At 51.0% G+C, this 26,302-nt stretch overlaps 1 protein-coding gene across 4 annotated transcripts in view; it reads right to left on the reverse strand.

Annotated features, from left to right (window-relative positions):
* LOC144762309 (exportin-5-like) overlaps positions 1 to 26,302 on the reverse strand; it is a 949,573-nt gene that overhangs the window by 193,183 nt on the left and 730,088 nt on the right. For 2 of the 4 annotated variants that reach the window (XM_078647462.1, XM_078647463.1), the window contains exon 28: positions 17,058 to 17,146. In XM_078647462.1, coding sequence (XP_078503588.1) covers positions 17,058 to 17,146 — 89 coding nt within the window. Of the gene's footprint in view, positions 1 to 17,057; positions 17,150 to 26,302 lie in introns of all 4 variants that reach the window. The other 2 variants (XM_078647460.1, XM_078647461.1) reach the window with 1 other exon arrangement.

Genomic DNA, 26,302 nt, shown 5'->3' on the forward strand with positions numbered 1-26,302 from the left:
ATGATGTCGAAAGTAGTCTATTCGATGTCGATAATGTTTGTATAAAGTTTTTACGCTTCGAAGTTGCTGAAAAAGTCTTTTCTAGCCGGACCGGAAAACTTTCATCCGAACCCAGTGGCGGAAAAAAACAATCTGAGGATGGAGTCGATGACCATGTGCAGTATTGTCCAAGGGAGGAGTCACCTATCTCGTGACTACAAAGACTTCTTCCAAGAAGACGACAACCTGCAATCATCCGAGCCCAACACCAGGTGGTGATCTATTGCAAAAGTGTACGATCTGCAGCTCATATGCCTCGAACAAACAGGTTATCGGTGTTGAGGTAAATAATCGGTCATTGGAGTTAGGGATCTGGGGTTAGACTCGGGGGTCTCCCAGGGTCAGTGAAGTACTGTTGTTGCTCCCTCAGCGGCACTCGGGCGGCCGGGTGCAGAGTGTTGAGGCCCAATGTTATCCTTTGGAGGATGGGGGGCTCTGGTTGGTGGCTGTTGACAGGCAGGCCACGTGGTTGGGGAAGAAAAGCTCCTAGGGTTTAGCTCAGGGCAAGTTGGGGACTAAGTTAGCACAAAAGGGGCACCCTCAGGGGCACTAGGCCAGCCGGGTACAGGGTGCTGTTTTGAGGTCTGGTACCCTGTTGATTTCAATGGAGATTCTCCGGGACAAAGAAACATTGCAGATGGGGGACGAGGATCTTCCAGGAGCGACCACCACTTTGAGGGGTAAGTGGGGATGTTGAGGGTTGGTTCGGCACCGCTGGGTTGGGCACACAAGGCCGTGGGGCGTCAGGTGCAGCGGTGCCTTGGGACGTCGGATTTTCTTACCCGCTCTGGTCGCGGTAGGGGGGTCCTCTGGATTGAGGCTGATCAGGGGTCGCAGAATCTTGGGTCAGGATCGCCGGGGGGACCTCCTTGTGGTGTTTTTCCACTCAAGTTCGGGCCAGGTTCGGAGGGTGCAAAATGGGCTGGATTCGCTGATTCTGGCTGGCACCAGAAGCTGCAGTTCAAACACGTCCGGTGTTCACGGGGGAAACAGTCCTTAAAGTGAAGGCAGGCAGGTCCTCTGGGGTTTTTGAGGTTGCTGGCTGCTGGACACGCCGGGGTTTTGCAGGAGCAGCTTTGAGGGGAGACAGGCCTGTAGGGCTGGGGCCAAGTCAGTAGGCATCGTCCTCTTGTTGGCTCTGCACGGCTTCTCACCCTTCTCTTCTTGTGGTTGCTGGATCTGAGGAAGGAAGGTTCAGGGTGCCACTAAATACTAAATGTAGGGGTGTTACAGGTAGGTAAAGGGCAGGGACCAATAAGTCCCTTCCCTGGAGTGGGTACACCCCCTATTCTGCCACTCTCCAGTGGGAGGGGTGCAGGAGCCTGTCCCTGGTTGGCTGGGTCCCCCATCCTCAAGATAGCAGGGACTCAAGGTTGTGCTTCACCTTGCCTCCCTCACCTTAGGGGCAGAGTTGGGCACACCTCTCTTCCTCATTTGTTTTTCCCACTAGTTCTCCCGCCCAAAGTGGGGGTAGAACCAGTAGGGACCAGTTGCTGAAAGCAGCAAATGGTCTGGAGAGGCTCACATAGGTGGCATGCCTTTGAAGCTTCTCCTTCATGAACCGTGCCCATCCGTGGGGGGAGGCTTGGCACCTCGTCCCAAGATGGGCATTGTTTCAGGCACCCGAGAGCAGCAGGCTCTCGATCCAGAGGTCCAGAAACATGTCTGGTGGTGACAGCCTGCGCAGCCACTCAGTCAGGCCACTGGAAGTTGGTAGAGTTTCAGGGGGCATCTCTAAGATGCTCTCTATTGTGCATTTTACATTAAATCACACACTGATGCCAGTGTGGGTTTAATGTGCTGAGAAGTTTGATACCAAACTTCTCAGTCTTCTGTGTAGCCATCATGGTGCTGTGGAGTTTGTAATGACAAACTCCCAGCACCATATACTCTTAATGACAAAACTGCACTCACAGGGCCCAGGAATGGACTTGGGCAGAGTAGGGGTACAGGGCTCATGCACCTGTACCCTCACCACTGGCATAGGGCACCCAGCTAGAGGGGTGGCTAATGTGTGCCAAGGCAGTGGTTTGTGGGCACGGCCACAGGGATGTATGCCATGTCGACTCTGTGTTGTTTTGCACCAAGACACTCAGCCTGCAAAGGTAGTGTGTGTGTGTGTCAGGGCACAGGGCTTCTGAGGGCGGCACAATGAGTGCTGCAGCCATTAGAGGCCTTCCCTGGTCACAGTCCCCTGGGTACCTGTGGCACCATTTACCAGGGGCTGACCTGTGGCCAGAGATGCCAATTGGGTGTAGGCTTAAATGCAGTTTTAGGGAAGGAACATAGGCCCTGGGTACCTGATTGGCAGGAGTACAGGGCACACTCAAGTCAAAGAATATCAGCAATTCAGCAAAAAAAAAAGGGGGCAGGGGGGCGTGGCCAACGATCAACCAAGATGGCCGCGTTCTGGTGAGGCTCCGAGGGTGAGATCGTAGCCCAGTATCAATCCGGCCATTAATCCTGTTTTCCAGTACCCCAGACGCGACAACAGTGAAGCGGAGGTGATTTGGCGTGCAGCGACCCCTCTCTGAGCTCGCTACGACGCCGGAGACCCGAGATACGTCGTGAGAGACGCTGCGGCCTGCATTTGCGCCAAAAGCACCGGCCTAGATTTGGCGGACCGACCGAGGAGGCGCCTTCGCGACCATCGGGTGTGGACGCGGGGCTGAATTGGACGCCGGGAGGCGGGTGAGTGACGACTTGGCTTGCCCCCCCCCGCGCACTCTCCCCTGCCCGACATCGACCCGTTAAAGACCCCGCGGGAGGGCCCGCTCCGTTGCAGCTCCCGTCGGAGAGGCTGAGCCAGAGCCGCCGGTGGCCACTGATAACACCGGTCCCGGCGGCGGATTGACTCACGACCATTGGTGACCCACCGCAGCCAGAGGCGACGGAACCCCTCCTGCGTCCTCCGCGAAAGGAAGAACGTGCGCTGAGCAGAGGGGCCACTCCTGCGCTCCGACTTCCCTACGGCACAAAGACGGCGGCGAAGCCCGGGGTCTGATCTCCCCACCAGTGGCCTGACTCGTGGCCCTGACGACCCACTGCAGCCCGCAGCGGCGGGATTCCTACTGTGTCCACCTCGGTGGACGACGCACGCACCAGGCGAGGGGATCACTGCAGCCTCCCCAAACCCCCCCCCCCCCGCTTCTCGGTGGCACAGCGGCCACATTGGACCTTGGGACTGCTGCCCCCACCAGACCCGGCAGCGGCGTGACGCACAATCCACCACAACCCGCAGCGGCGGGATTCCTCCGGCATTCAACACAGAGGCCAGCACACGCGCCGGGCGAGGGGGACCACTCAACAGCAGAGACGCCTGGAGGCAAGTGAAGAGACAGGCTTTACCCTCCTACCATCCGACTCGAACCCTGACCTGCGGCACATCACCTCTTCTGCCCGGTGTGACCTGGAGCAGCGGCCCCCCCTTTATTGAACCATAATGAGCGGCAGGGGCACCCGAGGGACCCAACAAAGCAAATTAGATAAATTTGCTCACGCCAAGTACTTTCCACCGCTGCCAGAGCAAAAGAGAACCAGCATGAAGGGTGCAGAGGGTGGCGCGATTCCGGCCATAACCCTGGAAGACATTATGGCGGCCCTGACGCAGGTGCAGACCACGGTGGGCACCATCTCCACGGACGTCACGCTCCTGCGGGCTGATCTACAAAAGATGTCGGCGAGAGTATCAACGGTTGAACAGGTCACTACAACACTTACATCTGACACAGCGTCGCTTTTGAAAAGAGTGGCGCGATTGGAGGAGGACAATAAAATCCTGGCGGACAAGATGGATGACCAGGAAGGGCGCTCCAGGCGCAATAATATCCGCCTTATTGGTCTGCCGGAATCGGAGGGGGGGCCTGCCATGGACCTCTATGTGGAAGACCTAATAAGGAATGTGCTGCAGCCTAAAGGCCTCTCCAACTTCTTCTCGGTGGAGCGGGCGCACAGAGTCCCAGGGGGGCGCCCTCGCTCAGGGGCACGACCAAGACCAGTTGTAGCGCGCATATTCAACTTTAGGGATCGCGATGCCATCCTACAGACGGCGAGGGTCGCGCCGCCCATACGCATACAGAACTCGGAAGTTTTAATTTTTCCTGACTACACGACGGCGGTAGCGGCGAAGCGGAGAAGTTTCCTCGAGGTGAAGAAAACACTGCGATCTCGTGAGTTACCATATTCCATGCTTTTCCCGGCGCGCCTCAGGGTGGTGGCGGAGAAAAAAACGTGGTTCTTCGACACGCCGGAGGAGGCACACGACTGGCTTGAAGGGTGGAGGCCGGCGGAGGGCTCGAGCAAGCAGAACAGCAGGCGAAGGAGACGAGAACAGTCCGGCGACCAAGAACTGACCGGGCAGGAGGAGAAGACTGAGACAGACCCAATCGAGGACTCTGGTGACTGACTCCTGCTGCATTAAGGGAAGTGTTAAAACCTTTTTATTTTCTTCTTATTGTTGAGAACTACTGCAGAGGCGTTGAACTAGTCCTTATGGACACTCACCTCCTTGGTGTACTACTGAGACTTTACAAGTGAACTGGGACACTGAAACTGTCGGGGGCTACTGATCCCCCTTGTACTTTCACCCCCCCTCAAGCTCTTGTAAGCAACGTTGTCCTTTGACCGGGGTAGTAAGCACTCTGCTGAGTTGGGGTGGCGGGCAGTTTGGAGTCCGCGAAGCAGGGAGGCAGGGAGGGGGGAGGGAAGGAGGGAATGTTCTAGGTTGTTAGTTTTGGTTTTAGTTGCAGCGATACACTTGACTACTCTAATTGCCATGCTGTTGGGAATCACGTTTATTTGTATGCTGAGCACACTGATCCAGGATGATGGGGGCTGACACACTCTTGACTCGACGGGGAGGTGAAGCTACTGTGACACCGTCTCTGTCGATACTTTCCTGGAATGTCCGGGGCCTTGGGGACAAAGTCAAGCGAGGACTGGTCCTGAAACACATCAAGAGGGAAGGGGCTGCAGTGGTCCTCCTACAGGAAACACACCTCACAGGCACGGCTGTGAAAGCTATGGATCGCTGGTGTTTCCAGATGATGATACACTCTGAGTTCACCTCTGGGTCAAGGGGAGTGGGCGTCCTGGTCAAGAAGCAGTTTCCCCTACTTGTCCACTCTGTCAGGTCGGATACGGCAGGAAGATTTGCCGCTATACACGCGCAGTGGGAGGGAAAACCCATCAACATCGTCTCGGTATACATTCCGCCAGCACTACAGGCAGCAGCCCTAGCAGACCTTAGCACTTTTATACTTGGGCTCCCCGAGGGAGGTTTACTTCTGGGGGGTGATTTCAATCTGATAGCTAATAGCCTGCAGGATAGGGCCCCCCCGAAATTGGCCCCAGCTAGCACAACACGCCTGGCAAGTTTCATGACTGCGATGGGACTGGAAGACCAATGGAGGAAATACAACCCCCAGGGCCGACAATACACATACCACTCCGACGTTCATAACACACTCACTAGGCTCGATTATTTTCTTAGCTCTCCGGGTGGGCCTGGTACTGTCTCCAGAATTGAAATAAGACCACGAGGTATTTCAGACCACTCCCCGCTGTTACTCACCTATACACATCACCAACCCACACGGCGTCGGATTTATCCTATCCACGCATCGTACCTTCATAATCCTAAGGTTAAAAAGGAGCTGAGAGTGGCAACAAAACAATACTTCAGGGACAACACGGGTTCGGTGTCTTCAGCTGCCACTCTATGGGAGGCTTATAAAACAGTAATTCGGGGATGTGCGATAGTCTCCATCACAGCGCTTAAGCGGGAGGGACAGGCGGAGCAGTTAACCCTAGAAACGGCGGTGTCAGAAGCTGAGGCGCAGCATGCGGAAGATCCAAACCCCACTACAGCGCACGCTTTGCGAACAGCAATACAACATCACAAAGCACATCTCACAGAGAAGGTCCAATTACAACTGTCTGCCACACGACACAGGGTTTACGAGATAGGGGACAAAGCGGGCAAATTACTGGCCTGGCTGGACAGACGAGACAGACCTGACAGGTGGATAGCACATCTGACGGTGCAGGGCGATGCCCCCACTAGGGATCCTGGTGCAATAGTGCAGGCGTTAGCGACTCACTACAAAACAGTGTACGCGTCCACGTCCACAATCTCGGAAGACGAGGCATACACTTATATCAAAGATCTCAAAATGCCAGTGTTGACTGAGGAGGAGACGCGGGCCTTGGACGTAGACTTAACGGCCGAGGAGATAACGCTGGCGATTAAAGCCCTACAGACGGGTAAAGCGCTGGGGCCCAATGGGATACCGGTAGACTTATATAAGCAGCAGGCGGAAACACTCGCACCACACCTGCTACACATGTTCAAGGATAGCCTAGAGACAGGAGAACTCCCGCCAGATCAGCGGACAGCCACGATTGTGGCGATCCTCAAACCGGGGAAACCAGCGGACCAATGTACATCGTACCGCCCCATTTCCCTCATTAACGCTGAGGCCAAAATACTTGCGAAACTGTTGGCGCAGCGTCTCACGCCTTATCTGACCAAACTTATACATAAAGATCAATCCGGGTTTATGCCGGGCAGAAGCACGGCGCTTAACCTGCGCAGGGTGCACGGTGCACTTGCGCGGGCAAACTACCTGTTAGAACCCGCAGTGATACTGTCCCTTGACGCCCATATGGCGTTCGCCACAGTCCACTGGCCCTTTTTATTTGCGGTTCTGCGTCACTTCGGTTTTGGCCCAAAATTTTGCTCCTGGATCCGTCTACTCTATGCAAGGCCGATGGCACATGTGGCGGCGAATGGCCATATCTCGGAGGACTTTCCCTTATTCAGAGGCACGCGCCAGGGCTGTCCGCTCTCCCCATTGCTGTTCGCCATGGTCCTGGAACCCTTGGCCGAATGGGTAAGGTGGGAACCAACGATCAAGGGTATCCGCTGGACGAATGACTGGGAAGATAAAATTTCCTTATACGCCGACGATGTGCTGATACATCTCACTGCCCCCAGGCGCTCGATTAACACGCTATTAGATGTTTTCACGGTCTACGGTCGAGCTTCCGGCTATTTGATCAACTGGTCCAAGTCCACCATGCACATACTGCGCGGTCCGGCGCCGAGCCTGCCAGACACCTGCCCGCTACGGATCTCGGTCGACGGGTTTAAATATTTAGGGATACACATTACAGCTGACCCTGCTTCCTTCCACAGGCAAAACCTACAGCCCCCCCTTGACCGCCTCAAACGCGACATTCGACACTGGGAGTCGCTACCGCTGACACTGCTGGGCAGGGCTGCCCTATTCAAAATGATGGCCCTGCCCCGCTTTCTATATGCTCTAGAAAACACGCCCTATCCGGTCCCCCCCGCATACTTTAAAACCATCGCAGCACAAGTCTCGGTGCTATTGTGGGGCTCTAAACCTGCTCGAATAGCGCAAGCCAAACTCACGCGTGGCTGGTACGACGGAGGCATAGCGCTCCCAGATGTGCTCCTGTACAACTGGGCGTCACAGCTGAAGATTGTTAATCAGTGGCTTCATCTTCCCCAGTCTGAGCCGGCCCTAAAGGCGGACAGGGCGCAGTTGGGATTCTCCGGAATGCTGACTCCCCTGTACGATGCTTCGCTAGTAGCATCGAAAATCGGCCCACTACGGCACACACTCACCGTGTGGCACGCGGCGTTGCGCAGACTGAAATGGCGGGGAGTGCTAACGCAGCTCACCCCGTTATGGGACATAAAACAACTTGGACTGTTGCGGCACTCCAAGGGCTTCGACCGTTGGGATGCAATTGGCATCTCCACCATTGGAGACTTGTGGCAGAGAGGGCAAGTACTGCCTTTCAAAACACTGCAACAACAATATGAGCTGGCACTGACTGAACGCTTCAGATATACACAGATACGTCATGCCTTGACAACGGTGTTCAAACCTGCCACAGATATCCCAGAGGCGTCCCCACTAGAGGACAGACTACTGACGGACTTCATGCCTTCAAAAGCAACATCGCTAACCTACAGAAAACTTGTAAATAATCTGCCTGACCCCCTAGAGGCCCTGCGGAAGAAATGGGTACATGACTGTGGCGACATGGATGACACGGAGTGGCAGGAGGCGACTTCCTCTCCAAAAGAAATAGGTATCCCCGCGCGTTTACGCCTAGTACAACTACGTATATTGCACAGGTCCTATTACACAAGGGATGCACTACACAAGATGAAAAGGATTGCACACCCTTACTGCCTGAGGGGATGCGGGGAAATAGGGAACTTCTACCACACAATATGGGAATGCCCCCGAATTGCGCAATATTGGACACAGGTGATGCGCACCATGTCACAATCTGAGGAAATATCCATACTCCCAGACCCCAAACGATGCCTCCTGAACGCGTGGGAGCCCAATGATCTCACGCTATATGGGCAGAACTGGATGACAATAGGTATGATGGTGGCGAAGAGGAATATAGCACAAAGGTGGTGTGGGGGGTTGCCTCCATCCATAGCGACCTGGAAACAAGACATGGACGCTGCAATGATTGCAGAACGGGCTGTGTACCGGAACAGAAGATGTCCTAAGAAGTGGAAAAGGGTGTGGGGGGCATGGAATAAACATAGAGGAGACATTTGTGACCCACCTTCTGATGCAGACGACACTGGCTCTGATACCGAATGATGCAGCTTCACCCAGGATGTACTTCGCGACCCTTGATTTGCCATATGTAATACTCAGCTCTTGTGTCAATAATGTATTTACAAAGATTTCTGATCCCATACTCAAATGCATGCCATATTCTTTATTTCTGAGAGACATTGTATCGCACTGTTTAAAAATGCTAATAAAAATGTGTAAAAAAAAAAAAAAAAAAGGGGGCATTCCATGCAAGAAAGAGGGCACTTTCTCACACTCTATAAATTCAAAAATCAAATCAATGTTATCCAATGGAGGATAGGGGACCTCTGGTTGGTGGCCCCTCATGAGCAGGCCTCAAGGCTGTTGGAGCAAAGCTCCTGGTGTTAGGCTCAGGGCAAAGGCGGATCCGAGGTAGCACCCATGGTGCACCAGAAGCAGCACATTGGCGGTTGGGTGCAGGGTGCTGTTTTTGCATCCGTAGCCCAGTTGTTTTCAATGGGAGTTGCCGGTTTTGGATTTTGGCTGCAGCCTCGGTCCAGGAAGACTTCCGGGAGGAATTAACAGCTGGGCAGGTAAGTTGGAGGGCTGGGGATGTATGTGCACCTCAGGTTCTCTTTTCCAGGGCACAGGGTAGCTGGGTATCGTTTGAGGTCTGATTTAACCTTACCGGGCCACTTGCGGTTGGGGGGTTCTCCTAAAAGACACTGCAGGTGACGTCGGGGAGTACTGGAGTGTTCAACCCACGGTGGACTCTGGAACGTTGAGCTATCCGGATTAGGGTTGTAGGCGTCCGGGGCAGTGGTGATTCCAGGCTTTGGGTTTGTTTGTTCTTTGTCCTCAGCAGGCTCAGAGTGTGTCTTGTGAGTTTCTTTTGAACAGAGCTACTGTTTACAGGAGATCCGGTCTTTGTTGAAGGCAGTCAGTCCTCCCAGAGGTTCTGGAGGTCGCCGATTGCAGGACAAGGCACTTTTTACGCATGATCTTTAGAAACTGCAGACGGTCCAGTAGGACTGGGGCTAAGTCATTTCTTCTTTGCAGTCTCCGCTGCTGGGCGTCTTCTTTCGTCCTTCTTAGGTTGTGGGAATCTGTCTTCTTGGTTCAGGGCTGCCCCCTAAATACTGTATTTAAAGGGCGTTTTAGGGGTCTCAATGTCATTAGCTAATGGACAGACTGACCTTAGGGTGACTACACCCTTGGTGTGATCACCCCAAGTGGGGGAGTGGGCACAATCGCTAACCCCGATTGGAGAATGCCTGCCATCTGCAAGATAGCGGGCACTGAAGCATGGGCTTCTCCTCGCCTCCCCCATCTGAGGGGTGAAGTTGGCACAGGTAGGCATACCTGGGCTGTTCAAATTTTTCCTGCCTCTGTTCCCGCCGGAAAGGAGGGGAGATAGGAAGGGGGCCTGCTCCTGATAGCAGGAGAGGCTGTGGGAAGCGTTATATAAAGGGCAAGGTCTTTAAAGCTCCCCTGCTACAGATGGCCCTTACTGACCTTAAGAAGTTGTGAACATCTCCTCCCAGGAAAGGCTTTGTTTCTGGACTCAGGGAGCGAAGTCTCCCACTCCAGGGGTCCAAAAGCATGTCTCGTGGTGGCAGACTGGGGTTTACCAGTCAGAGAACCCACCAGAGGCAGGTCGTTTTTCAGGGGGCATCTCTAAGATGCCCTCTGAGTGCATTGAAAAATAAATCCCACACTCCATATCAGTGTGGGTTTATTATGCTGAGAAGTTTGATACCAAACTTCCCAGAATTCAGTAAAGCCATTATGGTGCTGTGGAGTTCATAATGACAAACTCCCAGACCATATACTCGTTATGGCTTTACTGCACTTACAATGTCTATGAATGGACTTAGACACTGTAGTGGTACAGTGCTCATGCAACTGTACCCTCACCAGTGGTATAGTGCTGTCAGTGAGAGGGGTGTCTTATACCATAGGCAGTGGGTTGCAGGCATGGCACACAGGTATGTTTGTACATGGCCTCTAAGGGTGGCACAATATGTGCGGCAGCCCTTAGAGGCCTTCCCTGGTCACAGTGCCCTTGGTACCCATGGTACCTTTTACAAGGGGCCAGAGAGGTGCAAATTAGGGGTACACAGGTACAGTTTTGGGAAAGAACACAGGCCCTGGGAACCTGATTGGCAGGGACCCAGGGCACATCAAGTCAAAGTGCATCAAAAATCGGGCAAAAAAGTGTGTGGGGGGGGGGGTTACTGCAACAGAAACTCCGCTTCCTACGATTGCGAGTGATGGGATCTGTATCATATGAGTCCCATGGATCAGGATACCCTAATGGTTCTCCTAAACCCTCAGGGTGTTACCTTGGTGACCGTGGAGACATAGCATCAAGGGAGTCATGATGTGGTGATGAAGGAGAATAAGGGAGGTGGTGGACGTGGTAATGATGGTGGGGAAGTTGGAGGAGGGGATGTTGGTGATGCAGGATGCGGAGTAGGGCTGGTAGTCTTGTCCTTTTCCATTTAAAAAAAAACAAAAAAACTTTATTTTATTGATTTTCAAGCAGTCAAAATTACACTTAATAGAACCCTCAATCGCCCTTCTGCGTCCCATTGGACCCCTTCCCTTCCTTAGATCCTGATCCACAGTATCAGCATAGCAAAAGCTGATAACGAATGCATGTTCGAAAGAAGCGTCCAACAGTGGTGCATAAGGCTGTAGTCTCTTTTGGTAGGCAGTGTGCAGGTCTTCATATAACAAGAACCGCCCACTATCCCCCCTTCCGCTCTTCCTGGAACCGGTGTGCCAGTGCGCATTATGGGAATTGGAGATGTACCATCCCTTAAGAGGTTTCTGTTGTCTGCGGAGGATCAGTGAGTCTAAGTGGAGGTATTTGGAACACATGACTTCATTGAATTCGAGTGCCAGCAGTGATGGTATGGGGCGCCAGATAGTATGGAAGGAGAATGACGAATGTGTGAGATTAGCATGTATTCGTTCTATACCAATGATGTACCACAGTTTGTGCAACCACCCCGTGTGTGTTGGGCGAGTCAGTGTGCCCCACAAGGACAAGATGTGTTGTACTGCTGCACCCATTGCCAGTCCCATCTGTTTCCCTCGTAAGAATTTCAATGGAAAGGTAAGCGCGTTGGGCAGCCCCAGGAGTGTATACACATGGAAGTGGGTTATCTCAGTTTCAAAATGGGTGTCTATGCCATTAAGAACCGCCGCTCAGCACCCTGTCACCTCCCTGCAGTCCCAGAGTATGTGTGTCAGTGTGCCTTCCTCACTGCAGCCCCTCCAGCAGGTTGGGCTATGATCTGGGTCAGTTTTGTGTAATCGAGCTGGATTCAGGTACCAGTAGATAGCTACCTTAACCGCTGCCTCTCGGCCTGCTGTTTTCCTGGCAGTGTGGTTCGCCCTATAATAGACCTGTTGCCATTCTTTTAGGAAGAGGCTTCTGCTTAATTCTGTCTCCCATTGTCGTTGCCCGGCCGAGCGCCGGAGCCGGGGGTCGCAACAATTGATATAGTTCGGAGATTAGTTTTGCCATCCGAATTTTTGGATAAGAGCCATTTCTCGTAGGCCGTGAGCTTTCTACTGACCAGGGGGCGGGTTTCGAGCTATAATAACCAATGACGGAGTTGGAAGTATTGGAACCGCTTGGGGTCCTTAATATCGTACCAGTCAGGCAGGTCGGTGTAATTGATCAACCCATTAAGGTCAAATAGGTGTCCTGCGGACTTGCAGGCAGAGGCCCGCCATTGTGGGAACACTCGCACCTGAAGCCCTGGTGTGAATTCTGGGTTGTCAAACAGGGGTGTGAGGGGCGAGGGAAAGGAGGTGAGTTTTCGTTTGGTCGCCACTGCATCCCATACTCGCATTACTGAGCGGGTAATGGGAGATTTGTTTGGATATGCTGGTCTGTCTAAACGTTTTAATAATGGTATTTTCCAAAGGGAGAGTCGCGCCATTGCCCTGTCTTGGAGGAGCATTTTCTTTTCTGACTCGGTCTGCTCCATTCCACGAGGTAGCGAAGTTGTGTTGCCCTGTAATAGCTCAGTAAGTTGGGAATCCCTAGTCCTGCCTCGTCCGGGGGTCGGTAGGATAGACTATGTATCCGCAGCCTTTTCCCAGCCCATATAAAGTGTTGTATCTCTTTTTACAATTTGGAAATGTAGCACATGGGGGGCCCTACCGGTATCGTCTGAAATATATATAGTATTTTAGGCAAAATGGACATCTTTACAGTTGCGATGCGGCCTAGCAGCGATAAGGGATGGGCCTGCCACCGGCGTAGATCCCGCATTGTTTGGGAGGTGAGGTTGGCATAATTCTGCGCAATTGTTTGTTCAGTGGAGGGGGCCAGGGTTATCTCCAAGTAGGGCATCTCGGTGTGGGGTCCTAGTTCCCCAAACTCTTGAAATATGCTTTCAGGTGCGTTCTCATTTAGACCCAAGGGCAGAAGCATTGATTTCCCCATATTGATTTTAAAGCCTGAAACGTTTCCGAATTCCTTCAACTTCCATAGAAAATCCGGGACAGATCGTTTGGGCGTGTTGAGGGTCGCTAAGATGTCGTCCGCATTTAAGCTGATAGTGTGTTGTTCCCCACCAAAGGGGATACCGGAAATATCGGGGTTGTCTCTTATCCTTTGCGCCAGGGGCTTGATGTAAAGCGCAAAGAGTAGGGGTGATAGAGGGCACCCCTGTCTTGTGCCTCGCTGGATGTCAAACGGCCGTGAGCTGGTCCCGTTTACGCATTTCGTCGCTCTGGGTTGGTCATAACAGCTTGCGACCCAAGCCCGGAAGCGGTCCCCTATGCCAAAGTGCTCCAGCGTTTTGTCCAGAAACCCCCAGTCGACTCTGTCGAAAAAAATGTCAGCGTCGACAGAGTAGCAGGGCATCTAATCCCATATAATGGCCTTTGTCTATTAGGTGTAGTAGCCTGTAGGTGTTATCGCTGCTTTGCCTGTTGGGTATGAAGCTCAATTGATCAGGTTTGATAATGCCAGGTAGACGCGGGCCCAATCTGGCTTCTAGGACCCCCGTAAAGAGTTTCAGGTCTAGATTGAGTAGGGAGATTGGCCGATATGCAGCGCACTGAGTGGCATCTTTCCCGGGCTTGGGAATAACAACTATGTCTGCCTCTAAGCATATCCGCAGGGTTGGAGCCCGGACCCTGAAAGGAGTTGAACAGGCGAGTTAAAATCGGAGCTAGGAGTTGGCAAAAGGTTTTATAAAAACTGTCTGAGAAGCCGTCTGACCCCAGCGATTTCAAAGGTTTGAGACGGGAAATCGCACTGATTACTTCCTCCACTCTGATAGGAGCATCTAGCACTGTGATGCCCGACGCGTTGATGGCTGTTGTCGCCGCCTGTCTGAGATATGCCTCTCCAGCACTGTCCTTTGCCCTCCTTTTGAGAGGCACTGGCACTTCCAATATAATCCTCAAAAGCCAACTTAGGTGGGGGAGAAGCAATTATTCGCCTAGTGCCTTCTTGAATATGGATCTTTCTCTGTTTAATGTTCATTTTGTCAAGGATTTGCTCAGTCGGAGACATGGAAATTGATTAAAGCTTTGGGGTTTTCGTGTCCGTTTTTCTGGATCAAGGCTTTGGAGGATAAAGAATGCTTTGTGGCCAGCACTGAGGGATGTGGTCGGTTGCTAATTCTGCCTTGAAGGTGGGGTTGAGACCAAGGAATGTGCTCAATTCGAGGCGGTCGAAACTGAGGATTTAACCTCGGAGGAACGTTTTGCTCTTGGGCCCAAAGGTGAGGCATCTGAAATAAATAGTGCGCGTTAGCCCATATGGGGTTTTGAAGAGTAGCACGCTACTAAGGAACCCATAAAAGATTAGTGTTGAATTAGTATAGTGAAATATGAAAGTAATGAGAGTGGTGGCTATTAGTTACATGTCCTACTTTTAAACACCATGCAGCTTGCCTTGTGCCTACACAGGGGTGACTTATTAATAGTTAGAAGAAAGATTTTGCCCTGTCAAAAATGTTTATTTGGGCAGTTCGAACTGCAGGTTTTACCCTACTACAGTAAGGCTACATTGGCAGGTCAGAAGCCATGTTTTCTCTGCCAGTAGTGGATGGAACAATAGGTGCAGCAGTCCACTAGTGGCATTTTATCAATCAATCAATAAATTGTATTTGATTCAGACCCCAACTGAGATCAACAAATACAGAAATACAATTACTATTGAATTTAAAATGATTAGATAAAACTTTTACTTTTAAAACACACTATAAAATGGATCAGTAACAATGTTCTATCGCCTACCCATACGCCATTTCGCATTAAAACACACTATAAAATGGAGCAGTAAAAATGTTCTATCACCTACCCATACAACATTCTAGAAAGAGAAGATAGAAACTTCTGATTCATTTTAAAACCGCTTCAAAAACATACAGGTTATGGCATACAAATTCATTGACTGGAGTTACACAGCATAATTAAATCTTGGGCTAAAAGTGCATTATACTTTAATTGAATTGGAATTATATATCGACGTCGTGCCGCTACTATAGTTGCATTAGGACAGATTAGTAAAACGTGAAGAAAATCTTGTCGGCTACCCTTACATAAATCACATAAGCCTCTAGGATTATTTGTACCTTCCCAGCTAGCTAACCCCTAGATTAATCAAAGTCCCGTTTTGCGAGTCCTTAATAGCGATTATTAAGGAATCGCTATTAAGGACTTGCAAAAATGCGAATTCTATAATAGCGATTTTTGCATTTGGGATGATGAATCCCAAATGCAAAAATTGCCTTCAGACTTAAGTGTTGGAGATGAGCTGTATCTTGTAAATTAGAAATAAAAATACGGCCCAGATAAACATACTCTTTTACTGTCTCGATCGATCGGTTCGCCTCCTAACGACCATGTATAAGATAAAGCCTTCCTTCTGCCACTAAAAGGGAGTGCTTTAGTTTTAGTAATGTTTGGCACAAGAAATTTTTCGATTGCGTAATGATTTAATTCACTCCGGGGTCTTTGCAAGCCTATCAGGGTATGGTTGAGTTTTACGATATCGTCGGCAAACATTAAACACAGCATGTTAAAATGTGCTAATTTAGGAGAGTAATTTTTAATTGGATAAAGACGCCGTGGTAGATCGCTACTATAGATGAAGCATAATCGGGGAGCTAGTAAGCATCCATGTTTCAGCCCGTTCCGAGAAGGGATAGGATTGGTTAGACCTTTTTCTCTCCCCATTTGAACTCTGCACTATGTTGATGTGTGGAGGGAGATTATTATTATTAAGAGGTCTTTAGGTATACCTATATTAGCTAATTTTCTCAGAGTCTGTCTATCTACGCCAGCGAGAGCAGTCGAAAAATCAATAAAAACACAATACAACATTTGAGCATTTACTGTAACAAACTTATCAAGCACTGTTTAGAACACAGCAATATTGTTCAATGTAGAATGCTTTGGGCGAAACCCAGCGTGATACATAGGGATCTCTTTTCTCGAAAAAGCCCAGTCTTTTAAGAGTTCCAAAACGCAAGCCGCGAAGATCTTACCAGTGGCGTCAAGGAGGGCTATTTGTCTATAGTTTGCAGGGTTCGTTCCTGCGCCTTTTTTTTAAGAGAGGAACCACCACACTCCCCCCGCCAAGATTCTGGTATTTTCCCACTTTTTAGGCAATGTTGGAAGAGTGGGGCTAAGAATGTATCCCAGTCATCGGCGTTTTTTTGTGTAGAAGCGTGGCTCAATGGTTAGAGCGGCACACCCTGATGCAGAGGTCTGGCCCGGGACCAGGGTTCAATTCCTGCCTCGGCGGCTCTTGGACTTAATCTCCCCGGACTTGATAATTCTCGCCTCGGTGCCTAATCATTGGTCCCACTCTGTGACTCTGGGCAATAGCTTGCTTAATCTCCACAACGGCCCCAGCAGCGCTTGGATGCCTGGCTTCACCTTGGGGTGCCCAGGAGTGGACATTTCACTTGGAAAAGCCAGGAAGGGTTCCACAGCGGTATGAGTGCAGCGCCGGGACGCCCCGTCGCGCGGGCAGCCGTGCGCTTTACAAATACAACACATTTACATTTTGTAAAACTTTAATCGGGATCTTACCTAGAGGCATTTAAATTCTAGGCCCTGGGTACACTTTGTAACATATACTAGGGACTTATATGCAAGTTAAATATACCAATTAGAAATATGCCAATTCGACCATGTTAAAAGGGGGAGCACAGGCACTTTACCACAGGTAAGCAGTGCTTAACTGTATGGAGTTCTAAAGACAGCATCAAAACAGATTTGGGAAGGCACTGGGGATTATCATACCAATGGTTACATTTCTAATCCAAACAAGGTTCCCGAAACCCGTGCAGAGGGATTCACTACTCTGCTCAGAAATTCACAGTAAATCTTTTACTGGAGAACAGCCAGTGACTGGCACAGCTATCTTACCTCATCTTTCATTAAACACAACCCCAGTTCTGAAAGTTCAGCGGCTGCAGGTGCAGGTGGTGGCTGGGCCTCTGTTGCCATCATTTCATCTTCTAGGTAGAGAGAGAAGTTGCAATCACTCACCAATAGATAACTGAAATTTTATTGTTCAACATTAGTACCATCAGGTTAGTTGATTGCATTGCACATGATCGAGGAATGAAAGTAGTTTGCTACTGAGAAATTGTAATAATCCCAAAATGGTATACTTATTATTGTGGAAACACATGAAAGATGGCATCTAATCAAATAGGATCTCCCGAACGAATATGCCCTCCGAACATAGTTAACTTATAGAAGTGAATAAGGGGGAAACAAATACTTTATGATCTGGGTTAGAAATTTCTTTAAAAATGTGCTTCATAAGGACACTGACTGATTGGAAAGAGGTAAATGATCGGGGTGCTGTGTCTGTGACAGTATTCAGTCAAGCAGGAGATTCTGCTGAAGAAGTGTAAGTGGCTGTGCAGTGACTCTGCATGTAGGAAAAATTACTTACCTTTGGTAATGTTTTGTTAGTGGACACTTTAGCCACAGATTCCTCACCATTAGAATATTCCTCAGGCAGGTGCCAGACTGGAACTCATGTTTTCATCGCAGTCTTCCCATAGTCTGCTAGGAGGTACCAAGCATCTCCATGCTGGCTTTGTTCCATCATGTGACTGAGCAGAGCTGCATGCGCCCTGTTGTACCTAACCTAGCAGCGCTTGTGTATTGGAGATGCGCCACTAGTTTGCTGCCTGAGAGGCTACCCTTTTCCCCAAAGCGTCAAGAAGCTTTGATTCTTTATTTGGGGGTGGAGAATCTCCTGTTTGAAAATTGGCCCTTTTGCAAGCGTTGGACACCAAGGAGTCCAATGGTAATTGTCCCTTTATTTACTCTGGATCAGATGGTGCTGGCTTTTACTTCTCATCTATCCTAATAATAAGGATAGGGCCCTGATGGGGTCACTAAAGAGATCGTATACGTGCGTGATCATACCCTTAAGCATGGGAAGTTTGTGTGAGGATGTTTGTGTGCTGCTAAGGGTTTCAAAAAGGAAATCCTCTTCCAGGATTCTTTATGCCGCTGAACCCCACGGTAGTTAGCAGCTCTACCCAGCAGCTCCATGTAACCTACACTGTCTTCCGGTGGAGAGGACTGTGGGGAAATTGGTATAATCTGCCCAGGGGTCTGGAAGTATTGGTTAATTGTCACCAGCCCCATCCCCATCATCCTGATCTTCAGGTGTATGTGGTTGTGAGTGCTCATGTGAAATCATTAAAGGTTGAAGCTGAGGAGAAGGAGGAGGTGGAAGGGGAGGAGGAGGAGAAGGAGTAGTACAGACATTCTTCTTTTTTAAAGGAATGTGATAGGCCTCCTCCGTCTCAGGTTTTTCTTTTAATTGTCACTTCTGTGGTGATATGTCCAGTAGCTGGGTGGATTAACAACTCCCGTTGTTTCAGATCCAGTTTGGTAGCATCAAAATGTTGTTCTTTAGATGGAATCTGCACGTCCATCTGTTTCGGTGCAGAAAGTTTTTATGTGGCTGTTTTGGGTGCCTGGGTTTCGGATGCCGAGGATTTTGGATCCGTAAGCGTTTTCGACATTGAAGGGGGTGGGCCAGAGCTTGTCTTTTACTTTGATCTGGAAGGTTTTGGCTCGGAGCTAGTATTCAAACTGCTCTGAGCGGGAAGGCTTTGGCTGTGTTTCGGTGGTGACCGTGGCCCGGAGGCGAGGGTTGGCCCGGAGCCGCCTTCTTGGGTTGAGGTGGACTTTGGGGCAAGGGAGGATTTTTATTCATGGTACTCTGCCCTTGCGGGATTTCGTCATCCCCTTCGGAGCTGTAGTCTGAGAAGGGATCTTGTTCTTCCTAGTCTCCCATGGCGTCTCCGGCCTCTTGTTTAGAATCTTCTCCGAATAGGTCCGGAATGGAACTTGGGTGTTGGCTCTACATGTCATGACATCGAGACAGACGGCGCAAAGCATCTTTTTCGACCGGAAAGCATTGCACGCGTCACAGTCCTGTTCTCTGTGCTCCGGAGACAAGCACAGGATGCACACTTCGTGTGAGTTGGTGCGCAGATACTTCGCGTGGCACAGAGGGCAGAATTTAAATGGAGTTCATTCCATCGGCTACGACGTGGACCGACGCGGGTACGCCGGACAGCCATCCACGAGCTACGAAAGAGGGTTGTTTAAGTAAATACAATAATCGGAGGATGGGATTACGAGATCGAAAACAATACCGTCGAGGGTGAGTGTTTTGCGCACCGAGGGAAACCGAAGAAACGTGCCGTACCGGAGCCCAGCAATTCATGCACGAACCCGATGGTGGAAAAAAACAATCTAACAATGGTGTCGATGCCCATGCGCAATATCACCGAAAGGAGGAGTCAACTACCTTGTGACTGGAAAGACTTCTTCGAAGAAAAACAAACTGCAAACATCCGGACCCAAAACTAGATGGCAGGAGTTTGAAAAGCATGTGATCTACAGCTCACATGCCTAGAACTATATGTTATACATTCCTAAACTTATGTCAGAAATTTCAACTTCTGATCAGTTTTAGTATACAAGCCACTTTACCACTTGTCAGGAGAGGTTTAGACGGGAGATTATGCAGGAGACGATCTCACCTACTGCCATCACTCTTTGCAGATGCTACATATCACCTGAAGCTGATAAAGCTGAAATCCAGAGAAAGACCGCAGTGTGTGTTTGCCATTCGCAGAGAACACTGTCTTTATGGCTCTGCTGATAAAGACCGCCTTTGCTGTCAACGAGGTATTCAGTGTGGGGGACGTGGCTAGGCAGCCAAGAAGGTGGACGCACCTTAGAGGCGCTCCCCGACCTGCCCTTATTATCCTGAGTTTTATCCTGCACCAGAGAGCCATCCGTAAAAAAGGAATAAACTGTCAGGATTCCACATACTGATGCAACGGGCAATGACTGGAATAGTCGATCAAAGAAATCGTGATCCGGCGCACAGCAAAAGAGCGCCGTAGGCCGCGAGATGTGAGAGGAGGCTCGAGAAGCCAAACTTGAACTGATCCTGAACCGCCTACCCAGTCCCCTCCCTTCGCTTACCTCTCGGCGTACGTAGAGTGGAAACGGACGGAGGAGCAATTGAGACCGTTGCGGCTCTGATCGGCTGTGTAGCGGCTGCTGTTCCGAAGATCGAATTGCCCAGCAGTGCTGGCTGCGGCTTGTGTTGGGCAATGCACCGGAAGACCCAGAGAGCGGAGCAAACCGTGGGCGGGTGTCACCCTTTGAGAGCAGAAGCGAGACACTGCTGCTTCATCAGCTGACTGCTTTGTTTACCCAACACTTAGTCAACTACACACTTTTAGTGAAGGATCTGCTCATCGCAATATACCGGTGCCTCGCTGCCACTTGATAGAGGTGGACACAGGGGCCCCCTGGACCTATTGGAATAGTCTGGGCGGCAAAGGTGCTAGGTGGGCTGACACTGATTTCAGGTCAACTACAGTGCCACACAGAAATCCGTACACTGCTCCACAGAGCAGAAACAGTGTACGCCCAAGGAAGTAAATAGCTCAACTACTCCATGAGGAGGATCCAGAGTAATGCTAGCACAACCCCCCCACTACAACAGCTGTTGAACCGGGGTGGGGGCAGAGGGAGTGGTGCCCTCAGAAGCTGTTACACACACTTCTGGTGCTGCGTGGGACACACACGCAAGCTGGGCTAGTTTAGTCTGGGGCTGAGAAGATGATAACACGGGTGGCGGGTGCACAGTGTTTGCAGACAATCCACTTCTAGCTGTGCCCCCACACCCTGGGATCCACCGGCCGCATGCCCACGGCTCAGCAACTGGCAATGGGTCACCTACGGTCCAATACTCCGCAAGCAGCGCCTCGCTCGGAGCCGAACAGACCGCTCCTAGCGCAGGCAGTTTCAAGCACTGACCCCCTGCCCCTTGCACTAGCCACGAAAATACAGTATTGAGTGCAGTAGAAAAACTTGGTACAACACTTGATCAAACCTGCACTTCATTGGAAGTCAAAATTGATTAGTTCGCCACAGACTTCACATTGTTGCATGCAGATCACCGCAAGCTAGTAGACAAGGTGCAAACCAATGAGGCTGCACTCATGGAACTGCGACCATATAATAAGTCAAACACAGCCACATTACAAAGCCTCCTAGACAGAGAACATGTTTTGGAAGAAAGACTAGAAGGCGCCGAAGGCTGGTCATGGCGCAACAATATACACGTGGTGGGTCTACTGGAGGACACAGAAGGCCGATATCATATGCAAAAAACTAGTTGAAAGAGCTGATGCCAGAAAATACACTGTCCCCTCAATTTGTAGTGGGGTGGGCACACAAGGTGCCGTCCCGCAAACCGTCTCCTGGTGCAAGTCCCAGGCAATTCTTGATTTGACTACTGAATTTCAGGGACAGGGACGTAATTTTGAAAGAAACATGTAACTCACCAGAAATAACGGTGCAGAATGCACGTGTTGTGTTGTTTCTTGACTACACAGCACAGGTGTAAAGATGCAGGGGTCCTTCCAGTCGGTGAAGTGACGGCTCTGAGACCTGGATTTACGCTAGTCTCTGCTGTTCCCAGCCTGACTTAGAGAGATAGCAAAAGATGCCACTCACTTTAACTTCCCAACAGAGGCTTGAGATTGGCGGCTGGGCGCACTGCAGCTGATGCCCAGGTGAAGCTGTGTTGAGATAGAGGCAACCACAGATGCGGCAAACCTAAGGGTGCGGCTCAGGAAGCCCCATCAAATGTGGTCCCCCGACCTGGAACAAATCTTTGTGGAAAGCAAGAGGCATTACAAGTGGCAGCTGCAATTAGCGACAGGATGCACAGCTCAGATCAGGAAACAGGATCATCAAAGTCTGTGAATGAAGAGGATTGACTCGCCAACCCGCCCGGTGGTGACGCCACAAACCTCAGAAAACATAATATAGCTACTTGCAGATTGTCGGCGGCTTGCAAGGACACCTACGGACCTCCAAGTACCTTCATCCTAGCTGGGCCCAAATACCCAGGCCCAGCCAGCGGACACTGAAATTCGAAGCCACCTGCTCACTGGGACACAGGGGTGTGGGGTCGTCACTTGGCGTTATGCCTGAGTGACAGGCTGGTAATCCTCTAGCTGTATAGGACTCTTCGGATGTTATATTGTAAGGGCACACAAGGACCACCATTACTGCGCACGTGACACCGACACCGGTTAACATGTTCTGAAGTATCATGCTACGAAGCCACAGTTTGGGCGGGCCCAAGTTTCGGGTATGTTTTTCTACAGTTACACATGTTTTCTTTGCACCCCCACCGGTACTGTGAGCACTTCCGGAACCCACACACTCCAATGACCATAACCAACATACAGCAATCAGGTTGCCTACAGTTCACGAATGTCCCACGCAATTACAAACATTTCATATAGCACGAATTAACCGAACCGAAGACTGTATCCATTGCAAACAATATTCAGCACCCACTTGTCCGGAGTAATTTTTCTCCACTCTGCCAGAAAAAAATTAACGCTTCCCCCCCACCGGAGCGGGTAACGGATGTAGGGGAAGTAACTGCTCAGAGTCGAGACCCAGCCGGGCCTTTGTTCGCTGTAGAGGACTGCTGGCCTCCTCTACCCTTCTGGCGCTTCTGGAAGGGCCTTCGGAACTGCTGCTGCTGTTGCTGCTGCTGTCCCGAAGCCTGTCCTCGCCCTCTGCCTCGAACCGTCTCTGGAACGGGTGGTAGGCCTTTTCTTTTGGCTTCTCCAAGCCCACAGCCGTCAGAGTCTCAGCCTCCGCTTTCATGCGGGCCATCTCATCGTCCGCATGCTTGCCGAATAGGGTTTCCCCTGAGAAGGGCAGATTGGCCACCCGCTGCTGGGCTTCCGGCTTGAGTGATGTGAGCCTGAGCCAAGCATGGCGTCGCTGGTTGATCCCATGACAGTACCCATGGGCCGCCAAAAGGGAGATATCAGCAGCCCCGCTGATGACCTGGTTCGAAACCAGCATCCCTTCCTTCAGGATCTCCTGGAAATCCTCCTTCTTATCTCGTGGTAGGAGGTCCGCGAACTGCTGGAGGGATTCCCACAGAGCACGATCATACCGCCCTAGCAGAGCCGCATCGCTAGCGGCCTTCATGGCCGTAGATGCCGTCCCACATGCCTTCCTGCCAGCAGAATCGATCCATCGGCTCTCCTTATCAGGAGGCACGGTAGACGGCGGGGAGGTAGAATGTTGTTTCCTGGCTGCTGTTACGATCACGGAGTCCGGAATCGGGTCCATCCATAGAAAAGCAGGGTCAGAATCGGGAGCCCTGTACTTCTTAAGAAGCCGGGATGGAGCGGCTTTCGTCACTGCAGGCGTGAGGAACAGCTCTACGCGGGCTCTACCAAGCCCGGTACGAGCGGCAGTAAAGGACGAGACAAATGTTTATTATGAAGTGTCTCAAAAATCACGGACGTCATAGGTGTTGGAGCAGTCACCGTGATTCCCAATTTTGCTGCACCCCTCAGGAGAACATCCTAGAACGTGCTGATGTCATCCACGGGAGACACTCTCGTCCCCGGGGATTCCGACAATGTCTGGGAGTAGGTCCTGGTCCTGCAGGAATCCGTGCGAGACCTCGATCCACGCCTCCTGTGGCGCCGTCTGGACCTCGTGGAGGATCTGTGACGACTGCGCGATCTCCCCCTCCGTCCGGAGCGGGATCGCGACCTCCTTGGCTTCGGCCGTCCTGCCGGTTCCAGCGGGGCGGGCGACTTTGGCTTGGCAGGGGCCCTCGGCCGAGGGGTCCCCTTAGGAGGAGTCGGGTACCGTGGCAGTGAAACTGACCTCGGAGGAATTGGAGGAGGCTTGTCAGCCGGCAGCTGCGGTTGAGGTTGAGGCTGAGGAAGAGGTGGAAGTGGCGGAAGTGGAGGCAGGGTGGGAGCCCGCGGAGGAGGTCCTCTCGGTAATGGAGGAGGAGGTTTAACTGGCTTTGGCCTAGCAGGGGTATACACCGCAGAGTACACCGAGCCCGGTGACCCGCCTTCCTAACTAGGCTGAGACTTTGGAGAGTCTTCCATAGGCACTTGACGCCTGCCCGACTGACTCCTGGTGCCAGAACTCCTTCTGTGCCTTCTCGGCGCCGAAGAACGGCGTCCCGATGGCGAGCGTCGGCCCCTCGACGGCGAGCTTCGTCTCCTCGACGGTGAGCGCCTATCCCCCGACGGTGATTGTCTTCGCCTCGACGGCGATCTCTTTCTCCTCGACGGCGACCTCCTTCGCCTCGACGGCGACATCCTTCGCCTCGACGGCGACCTTCTCCTCGAAGTCAAGGATCCCCTCGACGACGACCTTCTCCTCTTCGCCGACGGCGAACGGCGGTGTTGCCTCGACGGCGAGCACCGACGCCGGGCCTCTCGACGTCGATAACTCAACGACGAGTCCGATGACGAAATTGACACAGGAGATCTCGACGGCGGTCTGTTCAGTTCCCTCGACGCCGACGCCGCTTCGACCCAGAGCCCTGGGGAGACGGGGAACAGACTGCAGTCATCCCTCTCGACGCCGTAGTCGGTGCAATCAACACAGACAGAGAATGGGGACGCTTGCTGGTCTTCCCGCCCCTGGGGAGCCCCCCAGAGGCTTCAGCATGGGCAGAGGAAGCCCCTCCAGACCCACCTTGTGCCTTCAGTCTTCTGTCTTCGAGGCCCTGAAGCCTGATCTTCATCCTATCCCTCAGGGTCCTGCTAGAGAAACCCTGGCAGATGTCACACTCCTCTGGGACATGAGATAAAGGAAGGAAGATGATACACACCTCGTGTGGATCTGACTTGACCTTCTTCCTGGAGCACTCCGGGCATTTGTCGAATAATGCAGGCATAATGACAATTAAAGAGTGCACCAAAAGACAAACAGGCAGAAACACCAAAGTACTTCAAGAAAAGCACTCAAACAACTTGAAAAAGTCAAAAAATCACCAATAAACCCTTGAAAAGGGAGAGCTCAATGCTCCAGGGTCCTGCTTGCAGGAGCCAGAAAAAAGAACTGAAAGTAAAGGGGACCTGCAGTGCATTCTGGGATACTGTGAAGTTCTGGAAAGTTCTCTTAAAGGCACAGTATCCTGTTTTGAGCCACATACTGGCAGCCTATGGGCTGGTCTGTCCATGTCTTCCTCTCTATCATTCCAGAGGGGCTTTTGCTGTTAAAGCAAGGGAAATCTGGACAGGCTTTGCTGTTTGTGGATTTTTGGTGGAATTTCTAGTTGAAGTACTGGACAGTGTAGCCTGTGGATATAGGCTGCATTATCTGTCTTTAATTCTCTCTTAAGTGTTTGTGCAGTTCTGCATTTTTCGACACCATAAGAGATTATTTTTGATTGCTCCGGGGTCCACGCACATGGGCGGGACTATTCACTAGATTATGACTATACACAGAGATCCCCATCTACAGAATCCTAGTTCTCTTCCAGGGGTATCCTCGTCAAAGTCATAAGCACTGAATATTCCCGCCCATGTGCGGGGACCCCGGATAGAATATAAAAATATATATGTAAATCACATATAAACAGCTCCACAAATATGTATGCACATATATCATTTTTCTCACACCAATGGAGCCCCAAAAATGAGACTAAACAATGTAAATACTCATACATGCACTGAATTAGCAATGAAACAAAAAACACATTAGGTCAAATAGCCCATGAACTCTGTTTTTTACTGAGCAAAAGACTCATAAATCCTGAAAATTGCTAATCAAGAGACATTGTTAGCCCACAGGCTGCATTGTAAAGCAATAACAGAAAATGAAAGAATTTTCAACAAAACTGGCACCGTGCCTTTAAGGCAGCCATGACCCCTGGCTTCCCATCATGCCTCAGGGGTGACAGTTAGGTCAGTTGTACTTTGCATAACCCTGAAGTTAGGGCTCAACAATAAACCAGAAACACGTTGATAATGTCTCATTTACCTAGGGAGGCGGGTGGGTTGCTTATGACTTTGATGAGGATACCCCTGGAAAAGAACTAGGATTACAGGTAAGTAACTTATCCTTCTCTTCCAGGGGATCCTCATCAATAGTCATAAGCACTGAATAGAATACCAAGCCCATCAACCACCTGCAGGTAAATGAGAAAAACATATGACCCAACCAGATATTGCAACAGCCTAAAATCAGCTGTTCAGATTCCGCAAGGAGGCCTGGCCTACCTGGATATCTGCTCTAGTGTCTGATCCATTCTT

The sequence above is a fragment of the Lissotriton helveticus genome, chromosome 6 (assembly GCF_964261635.1).
Source record: "Lissotriton helveticus chromosome 6, aLisHel1.1, whole genome shotgun sequence".
NCBI lineage: Eukaryota > Metazoa > Chordata > Amphibia > Caudata > Salamandridae > Lissotriton > Lissotriton helveticus.